Source organism: Lampetra fluviatilis, chromosome 67 (genome assembly GCF_964198595.1).
Source record: "Lampetra fluviatilis chromosome 67, kcLamFluv1.1, whole genome shotgun sequence".
Taxonomy (NCBI): domain Eukaryota; kingdom Metazoa; phylum Chordata; class Hyperoartia; order Petromyzontiformes; family Petromyzontidae; genus Lampetra; species Lampetra fluviatilis.
Genome location: NC_136341.1, coordinates 3,551,193 through 3,577,759, shown reverse-complemented (window position 1 = coordinate 3,577,759; position 26,567 = coordinate 3,551,193). Strand labels below are relative to the sequence as shown.

Genomic DNA, 26,567 nt, shown 5'->3' with positions numbered 1-26,567 from the left:
GGTGTAGGGTGGGGTGGTGTAGGGTGGGGTGGGGTGGTGTAGGGTGGGGTGGTGTAGAGTGGGGTGGTGTGGGGTGGTGTAGGGTGGGGTGGGGTAGGGTGGGGTGGTGTAGGGTGGTGTAGAGTGGGGTGGTGTAGGGTGGGGTGGGGTAGGGTGGGGTGGTGTAGAGTGGGGTGGTGTGGGGTGGTGTAGGGTGGGGTGGTGTAGAGTGGGGTGGTGTGGGGTGGTGTAGGGTGGGGTGGGGTAGGGTGGGGTGGTGAAGGGTGGTGTAGAGTGGGGTGGTGTAGGGTGGGGTGGGGTAGGGTGGGGTGGTGTAGGGTGGTGTAGGGTGGGGTGGTGTAGGGTGGGGTGGGGTAGGGTGGGGTGGTGTAGAGTGGGGTGGTGTGGGGTGGTGTAGGGTGGGGTGGTGTAGAGTGGGGTGGTGTGGGGTGGTGTAGGGTGGGGTGGGGTAGGGTGGGGTGGTGAAGGGTGGTGTAGAGTGGGGTGGTGTAGGGTGGGGTGGGGTAGGGTGGGGTGGTGTAGGGTGGTGTAGGGTGGGGTGGTGTAGGGTGGGGTGGGGTAGGGTGGGGTGGTGTAGAGTGGGGTGGTGTGGGGTGGTGTAGGGTGGGGTGGTGTAGAGTGGGGTGGTGTGGGGTGGTGTAGGGTGGGGTGGGGTAGGGTGGGGTGGTGTAGGGTGGTGTAGGGTGGTGTAGGGTGGTGTAGGGTGGGGTGGTGTAGGGTGGTGTAGGGTGGTGTAGGGTGGGGCAGTGTGGTAGTGCTCCTGCTGGTACCCGGATGTTGGGGTGCATGCCCATGAGGCTGCGCTTGCTGTAGCCGCTGTTGATCCCCAGCGCCAGCTCCACCTCCTTGTACAGCAGCACGTACACGCGCACACCACTCTCCTGCACACACACACACGTACACACACGTGCACACACGTACACGTGTGTCATGCCAGGGGAGTCAGCTGAGAGTGTGAAGGGACTGGTGGCCACAGGAGGTAATGACAGGGGAGTCAGCTGTGAGTGCGAAGGGACTGGTGGCCACGGGAGGTAATGACGGGGGAGTCAGCTGTGAGTGCGAAGGGACTGGTGGCCACGGGAGGTAATGACAGGGGAGTCAGCTGTGAGTGCGAAGGGACTGGTGGCCACGGGAGGTAATGACAGGGGAGCCAGCTGTGAGTGCGAAGGGACCGGTGGCCACGGGAGGTGATGACAGGGGAGCCAGCTGTGAGTGCGAAGGGACTGGTGGCCACGGGAGGTAATGACAGGGGAGCCAGCTGTGAGTGCGAAGGGACCGGTGGCCACGGGAGGTGATGACAGGGGAGCCAGCTGTGAGTGCGAAGGGACTGGTGGCCACGGGAGGTAATGACAGGGGAGTCAGCTGTGAGTGCGAAGGGACTGGTGGCCACGGGAGGTAATGACAGGGGAGCCAGCTGTGAGTGCGAAGGGACCGGTGGCCACGGGAGGTAATGACAGGGGAGCCAGCTGTGAGTGCGAAGGGACTGGTGGCCACGGGAGGTAATGACAGGGGAGTCAGCTGTGAGTGCGAAGGGACTGGTGGCCAAAGGGAGGTAATGACAGGGGAGTCAGCTGTGAGTGCGAAGGGACTGGTGGCCACGGGAGGTAATGACAGGGGAGTCAGCTGTGAGTGTGAAGGGACTGGTGGCCACGTGAGGTAATGACAGGGGAGTCAGCTGTGAGTGTGAAGGGACTGGTGGCCAAGGGAGGTAATGACAGGGGAGTCAGCTGTGAGTGCGAAGGGACTGGTGGCCACGGGAGGTAATGACAGGGGAGTCAGCTGTGAGTGTGAAGGGACTGGTGGCCAAGGGAGGTAATGACAGGGGAGTCAGCTGTGAGTGTGAAGGGACTGGTGGCCACGGGAGGTAATGACAGGGGAGTCAGCTGTGAGTGTGAAGGGACTGGTGGCCAAGGGAGGTAATGACAGGGGAGTCAGCTGTGAGTGCGAAGGGACTGGTGGCCACGGGGAGGTGATGACAGGGGAGTCAGCTGTGATTGAGAACGTGTACACACACGCCACTCTCCTGCACAAAGACAAAGATCCCCCATATAGCCTTAACAGACTGAATGGCAAGTGCTGTTAGCGAGCACATATGAAGGCCATAACGGTACACGAGGGGGTGGGTGGCCAGCACCACTCCCGACCGCCTTTGTCTCCCCAGTGGCGATGTTTACACGTTACACCAGGTACTCATTTCAGGCTGAGTCGACCTAGGGGAGGCCCAGGACCGGTTCAGATAATCGTCCCTGGGTGTTGGCCGTGAGCAGGAATCGAACCCGGGGCGCCAGGTTCGTAGCGCAGCGTAGCGCTAACCGCTGCACCACCGCTCCCCCACTCTCCTGCACGCACACCCACACACGTACACACACACGTACACACAAACATACACACACACACGTACACACACACGCACGCGGTGCGAGCGAGTGACTCACGGCCTTGCGTTTGAGCACCCAGTCGAGGCGCCAGTAGTTCCCCTCCATCGGAGGCCTCTTGAGGAAGATCTCTGGGCTCAGCCTGGGACGCAAAGTAGGGGGCGCCTCACTCAGCTACTCACTCAGTCACTCAGCTACTCGCTCAGTCAGTCACTCAGCTACTCGCTCAGTCAGTCAGTCACTCAGCTACTCGCTCAGCCAGTCAGCTACTCGCTCACTCAGTCACTCAGCTACTCACTCAGTCAGTCAGTCACTCAGCTACTCGCTCAGTCAGTCAGTCACTCAGCTACTCGCTCAGTCAGTCAGTCACTCAGCTACTCGCTCAGCCAGTCACTCAGCTGCTCGCTCACTCAGTCAGTCACTCAGCTACTCGCTCAGTCAGTCAGCTACTCGCTCACTCAGTCACTCAGCTACTCACTCAGTCAGTCAGCTACTCCCTCACTCAGTCAGTCACTCAGCTACTCACTCATTCAGTCACTCAGCTACTCGCTCAGTCAGTCACTCAGCTGCTCGCTCACTCAGTCAGTCACTCAGCTGCTCGCTCAGTCAGTCAGTCACTCAGCTACTCGCTCAGTCAGTCAGTCACTCAGCTACTCGCTCAGTCAGTCAGTCACTCAGCTACTCGCTCAGTCAGTCAGTCACTCAGCTACTCGCTCAGTCAGTCAGTCACTCAGCTACTCGCTCAGCCAGTCACTCAGCTGCTCGCTCACTCAGTCAGTCACTCAGCTACTCGCTCAGTCAGTCAGCTACTCGCTCACTCAGTCACTCAGCTACTCACTCACTCAGTCAGTCAGCTACTCCCTCACTCAGTCAGTCACTCAGCTACTCACTCATTCAGTCACTCAGCTACTCGCTCAGTCAGTCACTCAGCTGCTCGCTCACTCAGTCAGTCACTCAGCTACTCGCTCAGCCAGTCACTCAGCTGCTCGCTCACTCAGTCAGTCACTCAGCTACTCGCTCAGTCAGTCACTCAGCTGCTCGCTCACTCAGTCAGTCACTCAGCTACTCGCTCAGTCAGTCAGCTACTCGCTCACTCAGTCAGTCAGCTACTCCCTCACTCAGTCAGTCACTCAGCTACTCACTCATTCAGTCACTCAGCTACTCGCTCAGCCAGTCACTCAGCTGCTCGCTCACTCAGTCAGTCACTCAGCTACTCGCTCAGTCAGTCACTCAGCTACTCACTCATTCAGTCACTCAGCTACTCGCTCAGTCAGTCACTCAGCTACTCACTCATTCAGTCACTCAGCTACTCACTCATTCAGTCACTCAGCTACTCGCTCAGTCAGTCACTCAGCTACTCACTCACTCAGTCAGTCAGCTACTCCCTCACTCAGTCAGTCACTCAGCTACTCACTCATTCAGTCAGTCAGCTACTCGCTCACTCAGTCAGTCACTCAGCTACTCGCTCAGTCAGTCAGCTACTCGCTCACTCAGTCAGTCACTCAGCTACTTGCTCAGTCAGTCACTCAGCTACTCGCTCAGCCAGTCAGTCACTCAGCTACTCACTCATTCAGTCACTCAGCTACTCGCTCAGCCAGTCAGTCACTCAGCTACTCGCTCAGTCAGTCAGCTACTCGCTCACTCAGTCAGTCACTCAGCTACTCGCTCAGTCAGTCAGCTACTCGCTCACTCAGTCAGTCACTCAGCTACTTGCTCAGTCAGTCACTCAGCTACTCGCTCAGCCAGTCAGTCACTCAGCTACTCAGTCAGTCAGTCAGCTAGTCGCTCGCGGGGGTGATAGTGACGGTAGTGGTTGTCACTCGTGTCACCAGCGGAACCCGCGTCACGCCGTGCAGACGGAGAGGTGGAGGAAGTCGCGATGTGGAGTCGCCCATCGTCTCAGAGAGCGAGAGACAGACAGAGACAGAGAGAGAGACAGAGAGACAGAGAGAGAGAGAGACAGAGAGACAGAGATAGAGAGAGAGACAGAGAGAGACAGACAGAGACAGAGAGAGAGCCAGAAAGCTCCCACGGTTTCTGGACCCGCCGCATTATACAGGAGGAGGAGTCTCAGGGCTTATGCCCCCAGCTCCGCACCTGCCACTCATTAGACACCTCCCCCACCCCGAGTGGTGATGGTGGTGGTGATGATGGTGGTGATGGTGGTGGTGATGCTGGTGGTGGTGATGATGGTGGTGATGGTGGCGATGGTGGCGATGGTGGTGATGATGGTGATGGTGGCGGTGATGGTGGTGGTGATGGTGGTGGTGATGGCGGTGGTGGTGGTGGTGATGGTGGTGGTGATGGCGGTGGTGGTGGTGATGGTGGTGATGGTGGCGGTGATGGTGATGATGGTGATGATGGTGGTGGTGGTGATGTTACGCACCACCAGTCCGTGATGAAGATCTCCTCCTTGGCTGCCTGCAGGGCGTCAGCCACCTCCACAAAGTACTGGGCGCCGTTCACGAACCTGGCCCCACCGACAGACAAAGATCCCCCGTGTAGCCTCCACAGACTGGAGGGGCAAGTGCTGTTCGTAGCGAGCAGCAGCACCTATGAAGGGCGGTGCCACGCCCGGCCGCCATTGTGTGTGCACGAGTGTGTGAAACGTGGACCCCCCTAACGTGGACTAATGGAGCATCTTCGCGGGTTAGAAACATTTAGGCTGGCCTGCCTACGATCCATCCTGGGTTTAACCAGGCTGGATTGTGTGAGGAGCTCACAAATCCTTGAAAGATCTGGGCAAAGTCCCATTGGTGAGCTCCTCCGGCAGGCAAGGCTGCGTTGGCTGGGTCATGTAGCCCGCATGCCCAGTCACCTCATGCTCAAACAGCTTTTGTTCGGCCGGATCGAGAGGGCTAAACGGGCGCGGCACGGGCTAGAGAAGAGATGGAGTGATGTGGTACAGGAGGACGTGGAGCTGAGTGGACTTGCTGATGACTGGTACCAGCGATGTCAAGATCGGCCTCTGTGGAGGAGGCTCGTGAAGGACGCTGCTACTGGGCAGTTGGAGGCAATTGCCCTCCAACAACAACGGAGGGCGGAGGAGCGACGCTCACAACAACGAGCGGAGCGCCGGGTGGCTAAAGCACGGCAAGTTGGCACAGTAGGGGGCACAGGTGGTGCATCAGCCACTCATCTCGGTCATCTCAGTCAGTCGACCCGTGGCACCTGCTGGGTCTGCCCCGTGACCTCCTGCCAGCGGGCGTTCGAAACTTCACGTGGCCTCAAGGTGCACATGGCCTGGCACAAGCGTCGTGGTGACGTCACCGCCACTTAGTGGCAAATGGCGGTTGTTGTGTGTACCAGTGTGTGTGTACCAGTGTGTGGGTACCAGTGTGTGTGTACCAATGTGTGTGTGTGTGTGTACCAGTGTGTGTGTGTGTACCAGTGTGTGTGTGTGTGTGTACCAGTGTGTGTGTGTGTGTGTACCAGTGTGTGTGTGTGTACCAGTGTGTGTGTGTGTGTACCAGTGTGTGTGTACCAGTGTGTGTGTGTGTACCAGTGTGTGTGTACCAGTGTGTGTGTGTGTACCAGTGTGTGTGTGTGTGTACCAGTGTGTGTGTACCAGTGTGTGTGTGTGTGTACCAGCGTGTGTGTGTGTGTGTACCAGTGTGTGTGTGTGTGTACCAGTGTGTGTGTACCAGTGTGTGTGTGTGTGTGTACCAGTGTGTGTGTGTGTACCAGTGTGTGTGTGTGTGTACCAGTGTGTGTGTACCAGTGTGTGTGTCCTGTGTGTGTGTGTACCAGTGTGTGTGTGTGTCCGTGTGTGTGTGTACCAGTGTGTGTGTACCAGTGTGTGTGTGTGTACCAGTGTGTGTGTACCAGTGTGTGTGTGTGTTACCAGTGTGTGTGTACCAGTGTGTGTGTGTGTACCAGTGTGTGTGTACCAGTGTGTGTGTGTGTACCAGTGTGTGTGTGTGTGTACCAGTGTGTGTGTACCAGTGTGTGTGTGTGTGTGTACACCAGTGTGTGTGTGTGTGTACCAGTGTGTGTGTGTGTACAGTGTGTGTACCAGTGTGTGTGTGTACCAGTGTGTGTGTACCAGTGTGTGTGTGTGTACCAGTGTGTGTTGACCAGTGTGTGTGTGTACCAGTGTGTGTGTACACAGTGTGTGTGTGTACCAGTGTGTGTGTGTGTACCAGTGTGTGTGTGTACCAGTGTGTGTGTACCAGTGTGGTGTGTGTGTACCAGGTGTGTGTGTGTGTGTACCAGTGTGTGTCGTGTGTGTGTGTACCAGTGTGTGTGTACCAGTGTGTGTGTGTGGTACCAGTGTGTGTGTGTGTGTGTGTACAGCGTGTGTGTGTGTGTACCAGTGTGTGTGTGTGTGTACCAGTGTGTGTGTGTACCAGAGTGTGTGTGTGTGTACCAGTGTGTGTGTGTCAGTGTACCAGTGTGTGTGTGTGTGTGTACCAGTGTGTGTGTGTACCAGCGTGTGTGTGTGTGTTAGTGTGACCAGTGTGTGTGTGCGTACCAGTGTGTGTGTGTGTGTGTACCAGTGTGTGTGTGTGTGTGTACCAGTGTGTGTGTGTACCAGTGTGTGTGTACCAGTGTGTGTGTACATACAGTGTGTGTGTACCAGTGTGTGTGTGTACCAGTGTGTGTGTGCGTACCAGCGTGCTTGCGTGAGTGGCCGTGGCGGGGCGAAGGCGTCAAAGCGGTTGCTGTGCTGGTAGCCGCTGCCGTGGGTCTCCGCAAACTCCCGCAGCGACTTGCTCCACCACAGGCTGTGGCGGAACGACGGGCAGCGCACCGTCAGGGTCCTGCACGCGGGGGGGGGGGGGGGGGGGCAGGAAGGGGAGACACGGTGAGTCCTATAGAGACGCAGGGACAGGGTGAGCCCTATAGAGACGCAGGGAGAGGGTGAGTCTTATAGAGACACGAGGTGAGTCCTATAGAGACGCAGGGAGAGGGTGAGTCCTATAGAGACACGGGGTGAGCCCTATAGAAACGCAGGGAGAGGGTGAGTCCTATAGAGACGCAGGAACGACGGGCAGCGCACCGTCAGGGTCCTGCACGCGGGGGGGGGGGGGGCAGGAGGGGAGACACGGTGAGTCCTATAGAGACGCAGGGACAGGGTGAGCCTATAGAGACGCAGGGAGAGTCCTATAGAGACGCAGGGAGAGGGTGAGTCCTATAGAGATGCAGGAACGACGGGCACCGCACCGTCAGGGTCCTGCACGCGGGGGGGGGGGGGGCAGGAGGGGAGACACGGTGAGTCCTATAGAGACGCAGGGACAGGGTGAGCCCTATAGAGACGCAGGGAGAGGGTGAGTCCTATAGAGACGCAGGGAGAGGGTGAGTCCTATAGAGATGCAGGAACGACGGGCAGCGCACCGTCAGGGTCCTGCACGGAAGGGGGGGGGGCAGGAGGGGAGACACGGTGAGTCCTATAGAGACACAGGGACAGGGTGAGCCCTATAGAGACGCAGGGAGAGGGTGAGTCCTATAGAGACACGGGGTGAGTCCTATAGAGACGCAGGGAGAGGGTGAGTCCTATAGAGATGTAGGAACGACGGGCAGCGCACCGTCAGGGTCCTGCACGGGGGGGGGGGGCAGGAGGGGAGACACGGTGAGTCCTATAGAGACGCAGGGACAGGGTGAGCCCTATAGAGACGCAGGGAGAGGGTGAGTCCTATAGAGACACGGGGTGAGTCCTATAGAGACGCAGGGAGAGGGTGAGTCCTATAGAGACACGGGGTGAGTCCTATAGAGACGCAGGGAGAGGGTGAGTCCTATAGAGACACGGGGTGAGTCCTATAGAGACGCAGGGAGAGGGTGAGTCCTATAGAGACACGGGGTGAGTCCTATAGAGACGCAGGGAGAGGGTGAGTCCTATAGAGACGCAGAGAGAGGGTGAGTCCTATAGAGACGCAGGGAGAGGGTGAGTCCTATAGAGATGCAGGAACGACGGGCAGCGCACCGTCAGGGTCCTGCACGGGGGGGGGGGCAGGAGGGGAGACACGGTGAGTCCTATAGAGACGCAGGGAGAGGGTGAGTCCTATAGAGACATGGGGTGAGTCCTATAGAGACGCAGGGAGAGGGTGAGTCCTATAGAGACACGGGGTGAGTCCTATAGAGACGCAGGGAGAGGGTGAGTCCTATAGAGATACGGGGTGAGTCCTATAGAGACGCAGGGAGAGGGTGAGTCCTATAGAGACACGGGGTGAGTCCTATAAAGACGCAGGGACAGGGTGAGTCCTATAACAGATACGGGGTGAGTCCTATAGAGACACAGGGACACGGCGAGTCCTATAAGAGACACGGCAAGTCCTATAGAGACGCAGGGAGAGGGCGAGTCCTATAAGAGACACGGGGTGAGTCCTATAAAAACGCAGAGACACGGTGAGTCCTATAAGAGACACGGCAAGTCCTATAGAGACGCAGGGACAGGGCGAGTCCTATAAAGACGCAGGGAAACGACGAGTCCTATAAGATACAAGGTGAGTCCTATAAGAGACACGGCAAGTCCTATAAGATACAAGGTGAGTCCTATAAGGTGAGTCCTATAGAGACGCAGAGACAGGGTGAGTCCCCCCCCCTGCCCCCCCCGCCCCCCCTGCCACCCCCCCCGCCCCCCCTGCCCCCCCCCGCCCCCCCTGCCCCCCCCGCCCCCCCACCTGCTCATGTTCTGGATGTTGACGCGCGCCGTCTTGTCTGCGTGGCCGCCGCCGCCGCCGTCGCTGCTGCTGTTGGTCTGCGCGTCAAAGTCGCGGTCGAAGAGCAGCACGCCGGAGACGTGGCCCCCGTCGGCGTCCGTGTAGAGCAGGAACGAGTCCTTGAGCACGAACCACCTGGGGGCACGGGGGGGGGGGCACGGGGGGGGGGCACGGGGGGGGCACGGGGGGGGCACGGGGGGGGAGCCATAGGGGGGGGGGGCACGGGGGAGGCAACACGAGTCGTCGTCCGTGTAACTCGTCAGTGCAATTGTATTGGGGAGATCACAGCGGAGAGTGCGTTTGTGTGTAGGGTGACACGTGTGTGTGTGTGTGACACGTGTGTGTGTGGCACGTGCGTATGTGTGTGTGTGTGACACACGTGTGTGTGTGTGTGTGTGTGACACGTGTGTGTGTGTGACACGTGTGTGTGTGTGTAGGGTGGCACGTGTGTGGGTGTGTGTGACACACGTGTGTGTGTGTGTGGTCGTACCGCTTGGACCAGCTGTGCGCACGCCTCGCCACCCCCACAGTGGCCCATCTTGTACCCCCCAGAGCGCTTCATCAGGTAGCCCTCACTGGCACATGGCGCATGGGGGGGGGGGTGGGACATGGGGGGGGGGACATGGGGGAGGTCACGGGGGGGGATATGGGGTGGGGGGGACGGGGGGGGGGGGGGCACGAGGTGGGGGACATTGGGGGGGGCATGGGGGGGATATGGGGTGGGGGGGGATGGGGGGGGTCATTGGGAGGGGGGGACACAGGGGAAAAAGTACAGAGAGAAGTCAGTCAGTGTGTGTGTGTGTGTATGTGTGTGTATGTGTATGTGTGTGTACGTATGTGTGTGTGTGTACACGTGTGTGTGTACACGTGTGTGTGTGTACGTGTGTGTGTGTACGTGTGTGTGTGTGTACGTGTGTTGTGTGTGTACGTGTGTTGTGTGTGTATGTGTGTGTGTACATGTGTGTGTGCGTGTGAGTGTGTGTACGTATGTGTGTGTGTACGTGTGTGTGTGTGTGTGAGTGTGAGTGTGCGTGTGAGTGTGTGTACGTGTGTGTGTGTGTGTATGTGTGTGTGTGCGTGTGAGTGTGCGTGTGAGTGTGCGTGTGTTGTGTGTGTACGTGTGTTGTGTGTGTATGTGTGTGTGTACATGTGTGTGTGCGTGTGAGTGTGTGTACGTATGTGTGTGTGTACGTGTGTGTGTGTGTGTGAGTGTGAGTGTGTGTACGTGTGTGTGTATGTGTGTGTGTGCGTGTGAGTGTGCGTGTGAGTGTGTGTACGTGTGTGTGTGTACATGTGTGTGTACGTGTGTTGTGTGTGTGCGTGTGAGTGTGTGTACGTGTGTGTGTGTGTACGTGTGTGTGTACATGTGTGTGCGCGTGTGAGTGTGCGTGTGAGTGTGCGTGTGAGTGTGTGTACGTGTGTGTGTGAGTGTGTGTACGTGTGTTGTGTGTGTATGTGTGTGTGTACATGTGTGTGTGCGTGTGTGTACGTGTGTGTGTGTGTACGCGTGTGTGTGTGCGTGTGAGTGTGCGTGCGTGCCACTCACATGCCCTTAGGCCCCAGGTCTCGGATGAATGAGAGGTAACTCACCTCCAGGAACTCCCACTGTACACACGCGTGACAGGTGACACGTCATGCACGCCATCTGACACGCGGCAACACGTTGCACGCGGGACACACGTAACGCCTACACGCGTGACGCACGCACACGCGTCACGCACGGACACGCGTGTGCGTGCCACCCACCATGGCCGAGTAGTCCCTGTAGACCGGCGTATCCAGCAGCGTGCTCAGGTACTGCTCGATCTGCTTCTGCACCGCCAGCGAGACAGACACCAGACACAAAGGCAAAGGTCCCCCGCCGTGTAGCCTTCGCGGGCCGGCGCGGCAAGTGCCGGCGTGGCCGACACCACGCCAGCTGCACCGCACCGCGGGCCGCTCGTTTGAGGCCGAGTCGACCCAGGGGACGGCCGGCACCGATGAAGGCGTTCGTCACCGATGCTGCCCCGTGAGCGGGGATCGACGAGCGGATTCGTGGCGCAGCGCTGAACGCTGAACGCTGCGTGGTGGTGGTGGTGACCGTGGTGGTGGTGACCGTGGTGGTGGTGGTGTGGTGGTGGTGGTGTGGTGGTGGTGGTGACCGTGATGGCGGTGGTGTGGTGGTGGTGACCGTGGTGGTGGTGGTGGTGTGGTGGTGGTGTAGTGGTGGTTGTGGTGGTGGTGGTTGTGGTGGTGGTGGTGTGGTGGTGGTGGTCACCTTGCGGATGGACGTGGTGATGGTGGTGGTGTGGTGGTGATGGTGGTGGTGTGGTGGTGGTTGTGGTGGTGGTGGTGGTGATGGTGGTGGTGTGGTGGTGATGGTGGTGGTGTGGTGGTGATGGTGGTGGTGTGGTTGTGGTTGTGGTTGTGGTGGTGGTGGTGGTGGTGGTCACCTTGCGGATGGACGTGGTGATGGTGGTGGTGTGGTAGTGATGGTGGTGGTGTGGTTGTGGTTGTGGTTGTGGTGGTGGTGGTGGTGGTGGTGGTCACCTTGCGGATGGACGTGGGCTCGTCACGCCCACCTCCGTCCCCGCGCCGCTTCCCGTCGACGACCCTGTGCGGCAGCGCCGGGATCTTGCGGTCCTCGCCCTCGCGGCCCCCACGGCGAGAACGCAGCCTGTGGGGGGGGGGGGGCACGGGGGGGGGCACGTGGGGGGGGGGCACGGGGGGGGGGCACGGGGGGGGGCACGGGGGGGGGGCACGGGGGGGGGGGCACGGGGGGGGGCACGGGGGGGGGGGGACACACGGGGGAACGAGCCTGCCGTGTCTCCTGGTGCAGGTGGTGGTGCAGGTGGTGGTGCAGGTGGTGGTGTAGGTGGTGCAGGTGGTGGTGCAGGTGGTGGTGTAGGTGGTGCAGGTGGTGGTGTAGGTGGTGCAGGTGGTGCAGGTGGTGGTGTAGGTGGTACATGTGGTGGTGCAGGTGGTGGTGCAGGTGGTGGTGCAGGTGGTGGTGTAGGTGGTGGTGTAGGTGGTGCAGGTGGTGGTGCAGGTGGTGGTGTAGGTGGTGCAGGTGGTGCAGGTGGTGGTGTAGGTGGTACATGTGGTGGTGCAGGTGGTGGTGCAGGTGGTGCAGGTGGTGGTGTAGGTGGTGCAGGTGGTGGTGCAGGTGGTGGTGCAGGTGGTGCAGGTGGTGGTGTAGGTGGTGCAGGTGGTGGTGCAGGTGGTGGTGCAGGTGGTGCAGGTGGTGGTGCAGGTGGTGGTGTAGGTGGTGGTGCAGGTGGTACATGTGGTGGTGTAGGTGGTGGTGCAGGTGGTGCAGGTGGTGGTGTAGGTGGTGGTGCAGGTGGTGCAGGTGGTGGTGTAGGTGGTGCAGGTGGTGGTGCAGGTGGTGCAGGTGGTGGTGTAGGTGGTGCAGGTGGTGGTGCAGGTGGTGGTGTAGGTGGTGCAGGTGGTGCAGGTGGTGGTGCAGGTGGTGCATGTGGTGGTGCAGGTGGTGGTGTAGGTGGTGCAGGTGGTGGTGTAGGTGGTGCAGGTGGTGCAGGTGGTGGTGCAGGTGGTGGTGCAGGTGGTGCAGGTGGTGGTGCAGGTGGTACATGTGGTGGTGTAGGTGGTGGTGCAGGTGGTGCAGGTGGTGGTGTAGGTGGTGGTGCAGGTGGTGCAGGTGGTGGTGTAGGTGGTGCAGGTGGTGGTGCAGGTGGTGGTGTAGGTGGTGGTGTAGGTGGTGCAGGTGGTGGTGCAGGTGGTGGTGCAGGTGGTGCAGGTGGTGGTGCAGGTGGTGGTGTAGGTGGTGGTGCAGGTGGTGCATGTGGTGGTGCAGGTGGTGGTGCAGGTGGTGGTGCAGGTGGTGGTGTAGGTGGTGGTGCAGGTGGTGCATGTGGTGGTGCAGGTGGTGGTGCAGGTGGTGGTGCAGGTGGTGCATGTGGTGGTGCAGGTGGTGGTGCAGGTGGTGGTGCAGGTGGTGCATGTGGTGGTGCAGGTGGTGGTGCAGGTGGTGGTGCAGGTGGTGCAGGTGGTGGTGCAGGTGGTGCAGGTGGTGGTGCAGGTGGTGCATGTGGTGGTGCAGGTGGTGGTGCAGGTGGTGGTGCAGGTGGTGCAGGTGGTGGTGCAGGTGGTGCAGGTGGTGGTGCAGGTGGTACATGTGGTGGTGCAGGTGGTGGTGCAGGTGGTGCATGTGGTGGTGCAGGTGGTGTAGGTGGTGGTGCAGGTGGTGGTGCAGGTGGTGGTGTAGGTGGTGGTGCAGGTGGTGGTGCAGGTGGTGCATGTGGTGGTGCAGGTGGTGGTGCAGGTGGTGGTGCAGGTGGTGCAGGTGGTGGTGCAGGTGGTGCAGGTGGTGGTGCAGGTGGTGGTGCAGGTGGTGGTGCAGGTGGTGCATGTGGTGGTGCAGGTGGTGGTGCAGGTGGTGGTGCAGGTGGTGCAGGTGGTGGTGCAGGTGGTGCAGGTGGTGGTGCAGGTGGTGGTGTAGGTGGTGGTGCAGGTGGTGCATGTGGTGGTGCAGGTGGTGGTGCAGGTGGTGGTGCAGGTGGTGCATGTGGTGGTGCAGGTGGTGGTGCAGGTGGTGGTGCAGGTGGTGCAGGTGGTGGTGCAGGTGGTGCAGGTGGTGGTGCAGGTGGTGCATGTGGTGGTGCAGGTGGTGGTGCAGGTGGTGGTGCAGGTGGTGCAGGTGGTGGTGCAGGTGGTGCAGGTGGTGGTGCAGGTGGTACATGTGGTGGTGCAGGTGGTGGTGCAGGTGGTGCATGTGGTGGTGCAGGTGGTGGTGCAGGTGGTGCATGTGGTGGTGTAGGTGGTGGTGTAGGTGGTGCAGGTGGTGGTGTAGGTGGTGCAGGTGGTGGTGCAGGTGGTGGTGCAGGTGGTGGTGTAGGTGGTACATGTGGTGGTGCAGGTGGTGCAGGTGGTGGTGCAGGTGGTGGTGCAGGTGGTGCATGTGGTGGTGCAGGTGGTGCAGGTGGTGGTGCAGGTGGTGGTGCAGGTGGTGCATGTGGTGGTGCAGGTGGTGGTGTAGGTGGTGCAGGTGGTGGTGTAGGTGGTGCAGGTGGTGGTGCAGGTGGTGGTGCAGGTGGTGGTGCAGGTGGTGCAGGTGGTGGTGAAGGTGGTGGTGTAGGTGGTGCAGGTGGTGGTGCAGGTGGTGCATGTGGTGGTGCAGGTGGTGGTGTAGGTGGTGCAGGTGGTGGTGTAGGTGGTGCAGGTGGTGGTGCAGGTGGTGGTGCAGGTGGTGGTGCAGGTGGTGCAGGTGGTGGTGAAGGTGGTGGTGTAGGTGGTGCAGGTGGTGGTGCAGGTGGTGCAGGTGGTGGTGTAGGTGGTGCAGGTGGTGGTGCAGGTGGTGCAGGTGGTGGTGCAGGTGGTGGTGTAGGTGGTGCAGGTGGTGGTGCAGGTGGTGCAGGTGGTGGTGCAGGTGGTGGTGCAGGTGGTGCATGTGGTGGTGCAGGTGGTGCATGTGGTGGTGCAGGTGGTGGTGTAGGTGGTGGTGTAGGTGGTGCAGGTGGTGGTGCATGTGGTGGTGCAGGTGGTGGTGTAGGTGGTGCAGGTGGTGGTGCAGGTGGTGCATGTGGTGGTGCAGGTGGTGGTGTAGGTGGTGGTGTAGGTGGTGCAGGTGGTGGTGCATGTGGTGGTGCAGGTGGTGGTGTAGGTGGTGCAGGTGGTGGTGTAGGTGGTGCATGTGGTGGTGCAGGTGGTGGTGCAGGTGGTGCAGGTGGTGGTGCAGGTGGTGGTGCAGGTGGTGCAGGTGGTGGTGCAGGTGGTGCATGTGGTGGTGCAGGTGGTGGTGCAGGTGGTGGTGCAGGTGGTGCAGGTGGTGCAGGTGGTGGTGCAGGTGGTGGTGCAGGTGGTGCATGTGGTGGTGCAGGTGGTGGTGTAGGTGGTGGTGCAGGTGGTGCAGGTGGTGCAGGTGGTGCAGGTGGTGGTGTAGGTGGTGCATGTGGTGGTGCAGGTGGTGGTGTAGGTGGTGCAGGTGGTGGTGCAGGTGGTGGTGCAGGTGGTGCATGTGGTGGTGCAGGTGGTGGTGCAGGTGGTGGTGCAGGTGGTGCAGGTGGTGGTGCAGGTGGTGCAGGTGGTACATGTGGTGGTGCAGGTGGTGGTGCAGGTGGTGCATGTGGTGGTGCAGGTGGTGGTGTAGGTGGTGGTGCAGGTGGTGCAGGTGGTGCAGGTGGTGCAGGTGGTGGTGTAGGTGGTGCATGTGGTGGTGCAGGTGGTGGTGTAGGTGGTGCAGGTGGTGGTGCAGGTGGTGGTGCAGGTGGTGCATGTGGTGGTGCAGGTGGTGGTGCAGGTGGTGGTGCAGGTGGTGCAGGTGGTGGTGCAGGTGGTGCAGGTGGTGGTGCAGGTGGTGGTGTAGGTGGTGGTGCAGGTGGTGCATGTGGTGGTGCAGGTGGTGGTGCAGGTGGTGGTGCAGGTGGTGCATGTGGTGGTGCAGGTGGTGGTGCAGGTGGTGGTGCAGGTGGTGCAGGTGGTGGTGCAGGTGGTGCAGGTGGTGGTGCAGGTGGTGGTGCAGGTGGTGCAGGTGGTGGTGCAGGTGGTGGTGTAGGTGGTGGTGCAGGTGGTACATGTGGTGGTGCAGGTGGTGGTGCAGGTGGTGCATGTGGTGGTGCAGGTGGTGGTGCAGGTGGTGGTGCAGGTGGTGCATGTGGTGGTGCAGGTGGTGGTGCAGGTGGTGGTGCAGGTGGTGCAGGTGGTGGTGCAGGTGGTGCATGTGGTGGTGCAGGTGGTGGTGTAGGTGGTGCAGGTGGTGGTGCAGGTGGTGCATGTGGTGGTGCAGGTGGTGGTGTAGGTGGTGCAGGTGGTGGTGCAGGTGGTGCAGGTGGTGGTGCAGGTGGTGGTGCAGGTGGTGGTGCAGGTGGTGGTGCAGGTGGTGGTGTAGGTGGTGCAGGTGGTGGTACATGTGGTGGTACATGTGGTGGTGCAGGTGGTGCAGGTGGTGGTGCAGGTGGTGGTGCAGGTGGTGGTGTAGGTGGTGCAGGTGGTGGTACATGTGGTGGTACATGTGGTGGTACATGTGGTGGTACATGTGGTGGTGCAGGCGAGGTGGCGCTACCCGCGTGTGGGGATGGGGATGTGCAGCAGGGTGCGGTAGCGCTGCAGCTCCTGGTGCAGCGCCTGGAAGTGTTTGTAGCGTCGGCGGATGGTCCACGCGAAGTCCCCGTGCGCCAGCTCCACCGTGAACATGCACGAGCCCTTCTCCTGCACCCGCAGCGATCGATACGCGGCGATCAATGCACGGGTAGCAATACACTCGAGGATCAATACGCGACTGTCACCGTTCGGTTGATAAACGCTCGCTCAATGATCAATACTCGGATGCCAATTATCTGAGATCAATACTCGCTCGGATATCAATACTAGAATATCAATACGCGATCATCATGACTCGGTGATCAATACTCGGTGATCAATACTCGGTGATCAATACTCGATCAGCAATACATCAAATTCACGCACCGCAGACGCGTTCACCCCCCGCGTGCATCACGCCCCCCCGCGTGACGTCACAGACTCCGCCCCCCGCGTGACGTCACAGACTCCGCCCCCCCCGCGTGACGTCACAGACTCCGCCCCCCCTGCGTGACGTCACAGGCCCCTCACCGTGTGCGACGAGCCGAGGCGCTCCACGTGGGTGACGCGCACCCTGAAGCCGCGTCCCGCGTGACGTCACAGACTCCGCCCCCCCCGCGTGACGTCACAGACTCCGCCCCCCCCGCGTGACGTCACAGGCCCCTCACCGTGTGCGACGAGCCGAGGCGCTCCACGTGGGTGACGCGCACCCTGAAGCCGCGTCCCGCGTGACGTCACAGACTCCGCCCCCCCCCGCGTGACGTCACAGACTCCGCCCCCCGCGTGACGTCACAGACTCCGCCCCCCCGCGTGACGTCACAGGCCCCTCACCGTGTGCGACGAGCCGAGGCGCTCCACGTGGGTGACGTGCACCCTGAAGCCGCGTTCCGCGTGACGTCACAGACTCCGCCCCCCGCGTGACGTCACAGACTCCGCCCCCCGCGTGACGTCACAGACTCCGCCCCCCCGCGTGACGTCACAGGCCCCTCACCGTGTGCGACGAGCCGAGGCGCTCCACGTGGGTGACGCGCACCCTGAAGCCGCGCCCCGGCAGGAAGACATCGCGCTCCGCGCTGGGCCGCTGGATGCCGGCGAAGGGGATGTCCGCCCCCGTGGCCGCCTCCCCTGATCACACACAACACGCACACACGCAACACGCACACACGCAACACGCACACACGCACACACGCAACACGCACACACGCAACACGCACACACGCAACACGCACACACGCAACACGCACACACGCAACACGCACACACGCAACACGCACACACGCAACACGCACACACGCAACACGCACACACGCAACACGCACACACGCAACACGCGCACACGCAACACGCGCACGCGCAACACGCACACACGCAACACGCACACGCGCAACACGCACACGCGCAACACGCACACACGCAACACGCGCACACGCAACACGCGCACACGCAACACGCACACACACAACACGCACACACACAACACGCACACACGCAACACGCACACACGCAACACGCACACACGCAACACGCAACACGCACACACGCAACACGCACACACGCAACACGCACACACACACACACAGCACGCACACACGCAACACGCACACACGCAACACGCACACACGCAACACGCACACACGCAACACGCACACACGCAACACGCACACATGCAACACGCGCACACGCAACACGCACACACACAACACACGCACACACAACACGCACACGCGCAACACGCACACACGCAACACGCACACACGCAACACGCACACACGCAACACGCACACGCACAACACGCACACACGCAACACGCACACGGTGAGTGTGTGGGTGAGTGTGAGGGTGAGGGTGAGTGTGTGGGTGAGTGTGAGGGTGAGTGTGGGTGAGTGGGGGGGGGTCTGGGTGGGTGAGTGAGGGTGAGTGTGAGTGAGGGTGAGTGTGGGTGAGGTCTCACTCCGAATCAGTCGAGCGGCAATATCTTTTCATCGGTTGCGTAACGCTTTGTGGAAGCTACCTGGTCTGTCGCTCCGCACGAAGCTTCAGGTCTTCTCGGCCACAGTCATTCCCTCCCTTTTCTATGCTTGCGAAACGTGGACCCCCCTAATGGAGCATCTTCGCCGGTTGGAAACATTTAGTCTGGCCTGCCTACGATCCATCCTGGGTTTAACCAGGCTGGATTGTGCGAGCTCACAAATCCTTGAAAGATCTGAGCAAAGTCCCATTGGTGAGCTCCTCCGGCAGGCAAGGCTGCGTTGGCTGGGTCATGTAGCCCGCATGCCCAGCCACCGCATGCCTAAACAGCTTTTGTTCGGCCGGATCGAGGGGGCTAAACGGGCGCGGCACGGGCTAGAGAAGAGATGGAGTGATGTGGTACAGAACGTGGAGCTGAGTGGACTTGCCGATGACTGGTACCAGCGGTGTCAAGATCGGCCTCAGTGGAGGAGGCTCGTGAAGGACGCTACTGGGCAGTTGGAGGCAGTCGCCCTCCAACAACAACGGAGGGCGGAGGAGCGACGCTCACAACAACGAGCGGAGCGCCGGGTGGCTAAAGCACAGCAAGTTGGTACAGTAGGGGGCACAGGTGGTGCATCAGCCACTCATCTCGGTCATCTCGGTCAGTCGACCCGTGGCACCTGCTGGGTCTGCCCCGTGACCTCCTGCCAGCGGGCGTTCGACACTTCAGGTGGCCTCAAGGTGCACTTGGCCTGGCACAAGCGTCGTGGTGACGTCACCGCCACTTAGTGGCGAATGGCGATTGTTGTGTGAGTGAGTGAGGGTGAGGGTGAGTGTGAGCGAGTGAGTGTGAGGGTGTGGGTGAGTGAGGGTGAGTGAGGGTGAGTGTGAGGGTGTGGGTGAGTGTTAGGGTGAGTGTGAGTGAGTGAGTGTGAGTGAGTGAGTGTGAGGGTGAGTGTGTGTGTGAGTGAGTGTGAGGGTGAGCTTGTGGGTGAGTGTGGGTGAGTGGTAGGGTGAGTGTGAGCGAGTGAGTGTGAGGGTGTGGGTGAGTGAGGGTGAGTGAGGGTGAGTGTGAGGGTGTGGGTGAGTGTTAGGGTGAGTGTGAGTGAGTGAGTGTGAGTGAGTGAGTGTGAGGGTGAGTGTGTGTGTGAGTGAGTGTGAGGGTGAGCTTGTGGGTGAGTGTGGGTGAGTGGTAGGGTGAAGTGTGAGCGAGTGAGTGTGAGGGTGTGGGTGAGTGAGGGTGAGTGAGGGTGAGTGTGAGGGTGTGGGTGAGTGTTAGGGTGAGTGTGAGTGAGTGAGTGTGAGGGTGAGTGTGTGTGTGAGTGAGTGTGAGGGTGAGCTTGTGGGTGAGTGTGGGTGAGTGTGGGTACCGATCTGGCTGCTGTCATCGTCAGTCTGGACCACGTGATCCAGGACGAGCTGCTCACAGCTGAGCGTGAGACTCGAGTCGTCCCCACCTCCACCTCCTCCACCTCCTCCACCTCCTCCACCTCCTCCACCACCACCACCTCCTCCAGCAGGCCGAGCCCGCGACACCCGGGCCTGTGCCAACCTGGCACGGGACAGCCAGCGAGTTCCACCTCGTCATCAACTACGTCATCAACTACGTCATCGTCATCAACTACGTCACACCTCGTCATCAACTACGTCACACCTCGTCATCAACTCGTCATCAACTACGTCACACCTCGTCATCAACTACGTCACACCTCGTCATCAACTACGTCACACCTAGTCATCAACTCGTCATCAACTACGTCACACCTCGTCATCAACTACGTCACACCTCGTCATCAACTACGTCACACCTCGTCATCAACTCGTCATCAACTACGTCACACCTCGTCATCAACTACGTCACACCTCGTCATCAACTCGTCATCAACTACGTCACACCTCGTCATCAACTACGTCACACCTCGTCATCAACTACGCCACACCTCGTCATCAACTCGTCATCAACTACGTCACACCTCGTCATCAACTACGTCACACCTCGTCATCAACTACGTCACACCTCGTCATCAACTCGTCATCAACTACGTCACACCTCGTCATCAACTACGTCACACCTGGTTACCTGTGCTCTCGATTTGAAGGCATCCTCAGTCAGTGCTGAACCAGCTCCAGGCGGCAGTGAATCCTACAAAGCAGAAGAGAGACTCACTACACACCACTCACTACACACCACTCACTACACACCACTCACTACACACCACTCACTACACACTACACACCACTCACTACACACCACTCACTACACACCACTCACCACACACCACTCACTACACACCACTCACTACACGCCACTCACTACACGCCACTCACTACACACCACTCACTACACACCACTCACTACACGCCACTCACTACACACCACTCACTACACACCACTCACTACACACCCCAGTGACTCACTACACACCACTCACTACACACCACTCACTACACACCACTCACTACACGCCACTCACTACACACCACTCACTACACACCACTCACTACACGCCACTCACTACACACCACTCACTACACACCACTCACTACACACCCCAGTGACTCACTACACACCACTCACTACACACCACTCACTACACACCACTCACTACACACCACTCACTACACACCACTCACTACACACCACTCACTACACACCACTCACTACACACCACTCACTACACACCACTCACTACACGCCACTCACTACACACCACTCACTACACACCACTCACTACACACCACTCACTACACACCACTCACTCACTACACACCACTCACTACACACCACTCACTACACACCACTCACTACACGCCACTCACTACACGCCACTCACTACACACCACTCACTACACACCACTCACTCACTACACACCCCAGTGACTCACTACACACCACTCACTACACACCACTCACTACACACCACTCACTACACACCACTCACTACACACTACACACCACTCACTACACACCACTCACTACACACCACTCACTACACTACACCACCACTCACTCACTACACACCACTCACTACACACCACTCACTACACACCACTCACTACACACCACTCACTACACACCACTCACTCACTACACACCACTCACTACACGCCACTCACTACACGCCACTCACTACACACCACTCACTACACGCCACTCACTACACGCCACTCACTACACACCACTCACTACACACCACTCACTCACTACACACCACTCACTACACTACACACCACTCACTCACTACACACCACTCACTACACACCACTCACTACACACCACTCACTACACACCACTCACTACACACCACTCACTCACTACACACCACTCACTACACGCCACTCACTACACGCCACTCACTACACACCACTCACTACACGCCACTCACTACACGCCACTCACTACACACCACTCACTACACACCACTCACTCACTACACACCACTCACTACACACCACTCACTACACGCCACTCACTACACACCACTCACTACACACTACACACCACTCACTACACACCACTCACTACACACCACTCACTACACACTACACACCACTCACTACACACCACTCACTACACGCCACTCACTACACACTACACACCACTCACTACACACCACTCACTACACACCACTCACTACACACTACACGCCACTCACTACACACCACTCACTACACACCACTCACTACACACCACTCACTACACACCACTCACTACACTACACACCACTCACTCACTACACACCATTCACTACACGCCACTCACTACACACCACTCACTACACGCCACTCACTACACACCACTCACTACACACCACTCACTACACACCACTCACTACACACCACTCACTACACACCACTCACTACACACCACTCACTACACACCACTCACTACACACCACTCACTACACACCACTCACTACACGCCACTCACTACACACCACTCACTACACACTACACACCACTCACTACACACCACTCACTACACACCACTCACCACACACCACTCACCACACCCCACTCACCACTCACCACACAGGGTTTCGCTACACACCCCTCACTACACACCACTCACCACCCCACTCGCCACTCACCACACACCACAGAGGGGTTCGCTACACACCACTCACCACTCACCACACACCACTCACCACACACCACTAACCACACACCACTCACCACTCACCACACACCACTAACCACACACCACTCACCACTCACCACTCACCACACACCACTCACCACACACCACTAACCACACACCACTCACCACTCGCCACACACCACTCGCCACTCACCACTCGCCACTCACCACTAACCACACACCACTAACCACACACCACTCGCCACTCACCACACGCCACTCACCACTCACCACACACCACTCACTACACACCACTCACTACACACCACTCACTACACGCCACTCACTACACGCCACTCACTACACACCACTCACTACACACCACTCACTACACACCACTCACTACACGCCACTCACTACACGCCACTCACTACACGCCACTCACTACACGCCACTCACTACACGCCACTCACTACACACCACTCACTACACACCACTCACTACACACCACTCACTACACACCACTCACTACACACCACTCACTACACACCACTCACTACACACCACTCACTACACACCACTCACTACACACCACTCACTACACACCACTCACTACACACCACTCACTACACGCCACTCACTACACACCACTCACTACACACCACTCACTACACGCCACTCACTACACGCCACTCACTACACACCACTCACTACACACCACTCACTACACACCACTCACTACACACCACTCACTACACACCACTCACTACACACCACTCACTACACACCACTCACTACACACCACTCACTACACACCACTCACTACACACCACTCACTACACACCACTCACTACACACCACTCACTCACTACACACCCCAGTGACTCACTACACACCACTCACCACACACCACTCACCACACCCCACTCACCACTCACCACACAGGGTTTCGCTACACACCCTCACTACACACCACTCACCACCCCACTCGCCACTCACCACACACCACAGAGGGGTTCGCTACACACCACTCACCACTCACCACACACCACTCACCACACACCACTAACCACACACCACTAACCACACACCACTCGCCACTCACCACACACCACTCACCACACACCACACACCACTCACCACACACCACTAACCACACACCACTAACCACACACCACTCGCCACTCACCACACACCACTCACCACTCACCACACACCACACACCACTCACCACTCACCACACACCACTCACCACACACCACTCACCACTCACCACACACCACACACCACTCACCACTCACCACACACCACTCACCACACACCACTAACCACACACCACACACCACTCACCACACACCACTCACCACTCACCACACACCACTCACCACTCACCACACACCACTAACCACACACCACTCACCACACACCACACACCACTCACCACACACCACTCACCACTCACCACACACTACACACCACACACCACACACCACTCACCACACACCACTCACCACTTACCACTCACCACACCCCACTCACCACTCACCACACACCACTAACCACACGCCACTCGCCACTCACCACACACCACACACCACACACCACTCACCACACACCACACACCACTCACCACACACCACTAACCACACACCACACACCACTCACCACACACCACACACCACACACCACTCACCACTCACCACACACTACACACCACACACCACACACCACTCACCACTCACCACTCACCACACACCACACACCACTCACCACACCCCACTCACCACTCACCACACGCCACTCGCCACTCACCACACACCACTCACCACACACCACACACCACTCACCACACACCACTAACCACACACCACTCGCCACTCACCACTCACCACTCACCACACACCTCTCACCACACACCACACACCACTCACCACACACCACTCACCACACACCACTAACCACACGCCACTCGCCACTCACCACACACCACTCACCACTCACCACACACCACTCACCACACACCACTCACCACTCACCACACACCACTCACCACTCACCACTCACCACACACCACTCACCACACACCACTAACCACACACCACTCACCACTCACCACACACCACTCACCACTCACCACACACCACTAACCACACGCCACTCGCCACTCGCCACTCACCACACACCACTCACCACACACCACACACCACTCACCACACACCACTCACCACACACCACTCACCACACACCACTCACCACACACCACACACCACTCGCCACTCACCACTCACCACACACCACACACCACACACCACACACCACTCACCACACACCACACACCACTCACCACACAACACTCACCACACACCACACACCACTCACCACTCACCACACACCACTCACCACACACCACTCACCACACACCACTCACCACACACCACTCACCACTCATCACACACCACTCACCACACACCACACACCACTCACCACACACCACACACCACACACCACTCACCACACACCACACACCACTCACCACACACCACTCACCACACACCACTCACCACTCACCACACACCACACACCACACACCACTCACCACACACCACTCACCACACACCACACACCACACACCACACACCACTCACCACACACCACTCACCACACACCACTCACTACACACCACACACCACTCACTACACACCACACACCACTCACTACACACCACACACCACTCACCACACACCACACACCACTCACCACACACCACACACCACTCACTACACACCACTCACCACACACCACTCACCACACACCACACACCACTCACTACACACCACACACCACTCACCACACACCACACACCACTCACCACACACCACACACCACTCACCACACACCACTCACCACACACCACACACCACTCACTACACACCACACACCACTCACCACTCACCACACACCACTCACCACTCACCACACACCACACACCACTCACCACTCACCACACACCACTCACTACACACCACTCACCACACACCACTCACCACACACCACACACCACTCACCACACACCACACACCACACACCACTCACCACACACCACACACCACTCACCACACACCACACACCACACACCACACACCACTCACCACACACCACACACCACTCACCACACACCACTCACCACACACCACTCACCACTCACCACACACCACTCACCACACACCACACACCACTCACCACACACCACACACCACTCACTACACACCACACACCACTCACTACACACCACACACCACTCACCACACACCACAGAGGGGTTCGCTACACAGCAGCGTGTCTCCCCCCGTGGCTCACGGCGCGGTCACCATCATCGATCTCTCCCCACGTGGTTTGCCGCACGAGGGGGAGGGGCTCTGGGGGTCTGGGTGGGTGGGGGGGGGGTCTGGGTGGGTGGGTGGATTGGGGTCTGGGTGGGTGGGTGAGTGGATGGGGGTCTGGGTGGGTGGGTGGGGGTCTGGGTGGGTGGGTGGGGGTCTGGGTGGGTGGGTGGGGGTCTGGGTGGGTGGGTGGGTGGATGGGGGTCTGGGTGGGTGAGTGGATGGGGGTCTGGGTGGGTGGGTGAGTGGATGGGGGTCTGGGTGGGTGGGTGGGGGTCTGGGTGGGTGGGTGGGTGGGTGGGGGTCTGGGTGGGTGGGTGGGGGTCTGGGTGGGTGGGTGGATGGGGGTCTGGGTGGGTGAGTGGATGGGGGTCTGGGTGGGTGGGTGAGTGGATGGGGGTCTGGGTGGGTGGGTGGGGGTCTGGGTGGGTGGGTGGGGGTCTGGGTGGGTGGGTGGGTGGATGGGGGTCTGGGTGGGTGGGTGGATGGGGGTCTGGGTGGGTGGGTGGATGGGGGTCTGGGTGGGTGAGTGGATGGGGGTCTGGGTGGGTGGGTGAGTGGATGGGGGTCTGGGTGGGTGGGTGGGGGTCTGGGTGGGTGGGTGGGGGTCTGGGTGGGTGGGTGGGGGTCTGGGTGGGTGGGTGGATGGGGGTCTGGGTGGGTGAGTGGATGGGGGTCTGGGTGGGTGGGTGAGTGGATGGGGGTCTGGGTGGGTGGGTGGGGGTCTGGGTGGGTGGGTGGATGGGGGTCTGGGTGGGTGGGTGGATGGGGGTCTGGGTGGGTGGGTGGATGGGGGTCTGGGTGGGCGGGTGGGTGGGGGTCTGGGTGGGCGGGTGGGTGGGGGTCTGGGTGGGCGGGTGGGTGGGGGTCTGGTGGGGGTCTGGGTGGGTGGGTGGATGGGGGTCTGGGTGGGCGGGTGGGGGTCTGGGTGGGCGGGTGGGTGGGGGTCTGGTGGGGGTCTGGGTGGGTGGGTGGATGGGGGTCTGGGTGGGTGAGTGGGTGGGGGTCTGGGTGGGTGGGTGAGTGGATGGGGGTCTGGGTGGGTGGATGGGGGTCTGGGTGGGTGGGTGGATGGGGGTCTGGGTGGGTGGGTGGATGGGGGTCT

The 26,567-nt window shown here is 59.6% G+C and overlaps 1 protein-coding gene across 1 annotated transcript in view; it reads right to left on the bottom strand.

The window, feature by feature from the left end:
• The window catches only part of LOC144952396 (phospholipase D1-like), a 27,565-nt gene extending 7,432 nt beyond the window's left edge, over positions 1-20,133 (bottom strand). Inside the window, 14 exon segments of the mRNA XM_078882791.1 lie at positions 771-881; positions 2,436-2,517; positions 4,762-4,845; positions 6,989-7,138; positions 8,996-9,169; positions 9,525-9,535; positions 9,537-9,609; positions 10,581-10,639; positions 10,781-10,846; positions 11,564-11,690; positions 16,035-16,180; positions 17,043-17,176; positions 19,372-19,553; positions 20,082-20,133. Coding sequence (XP_078738917.1) covers positions 771-881; positions 2,436-2,517; positions 4,762-4,845; positions 6,989-7,138; positions 8,996-9,169; positions 9,525-9,535; positions 9,537-9,609; positions 10,581-10,639; positions 10,781-10,846; positions 11,564-11,690; positions 16,035-16,180; positions 17,043-17,176; positions 19,372-19,553; positions 20,082-20,104 — 1,422 coding nt within the window. The 5' untranslated portion in view covers positions 20,105-20,133.
• Positions 20,134-26,567: the final 6,434 nt, after the last annotated feature.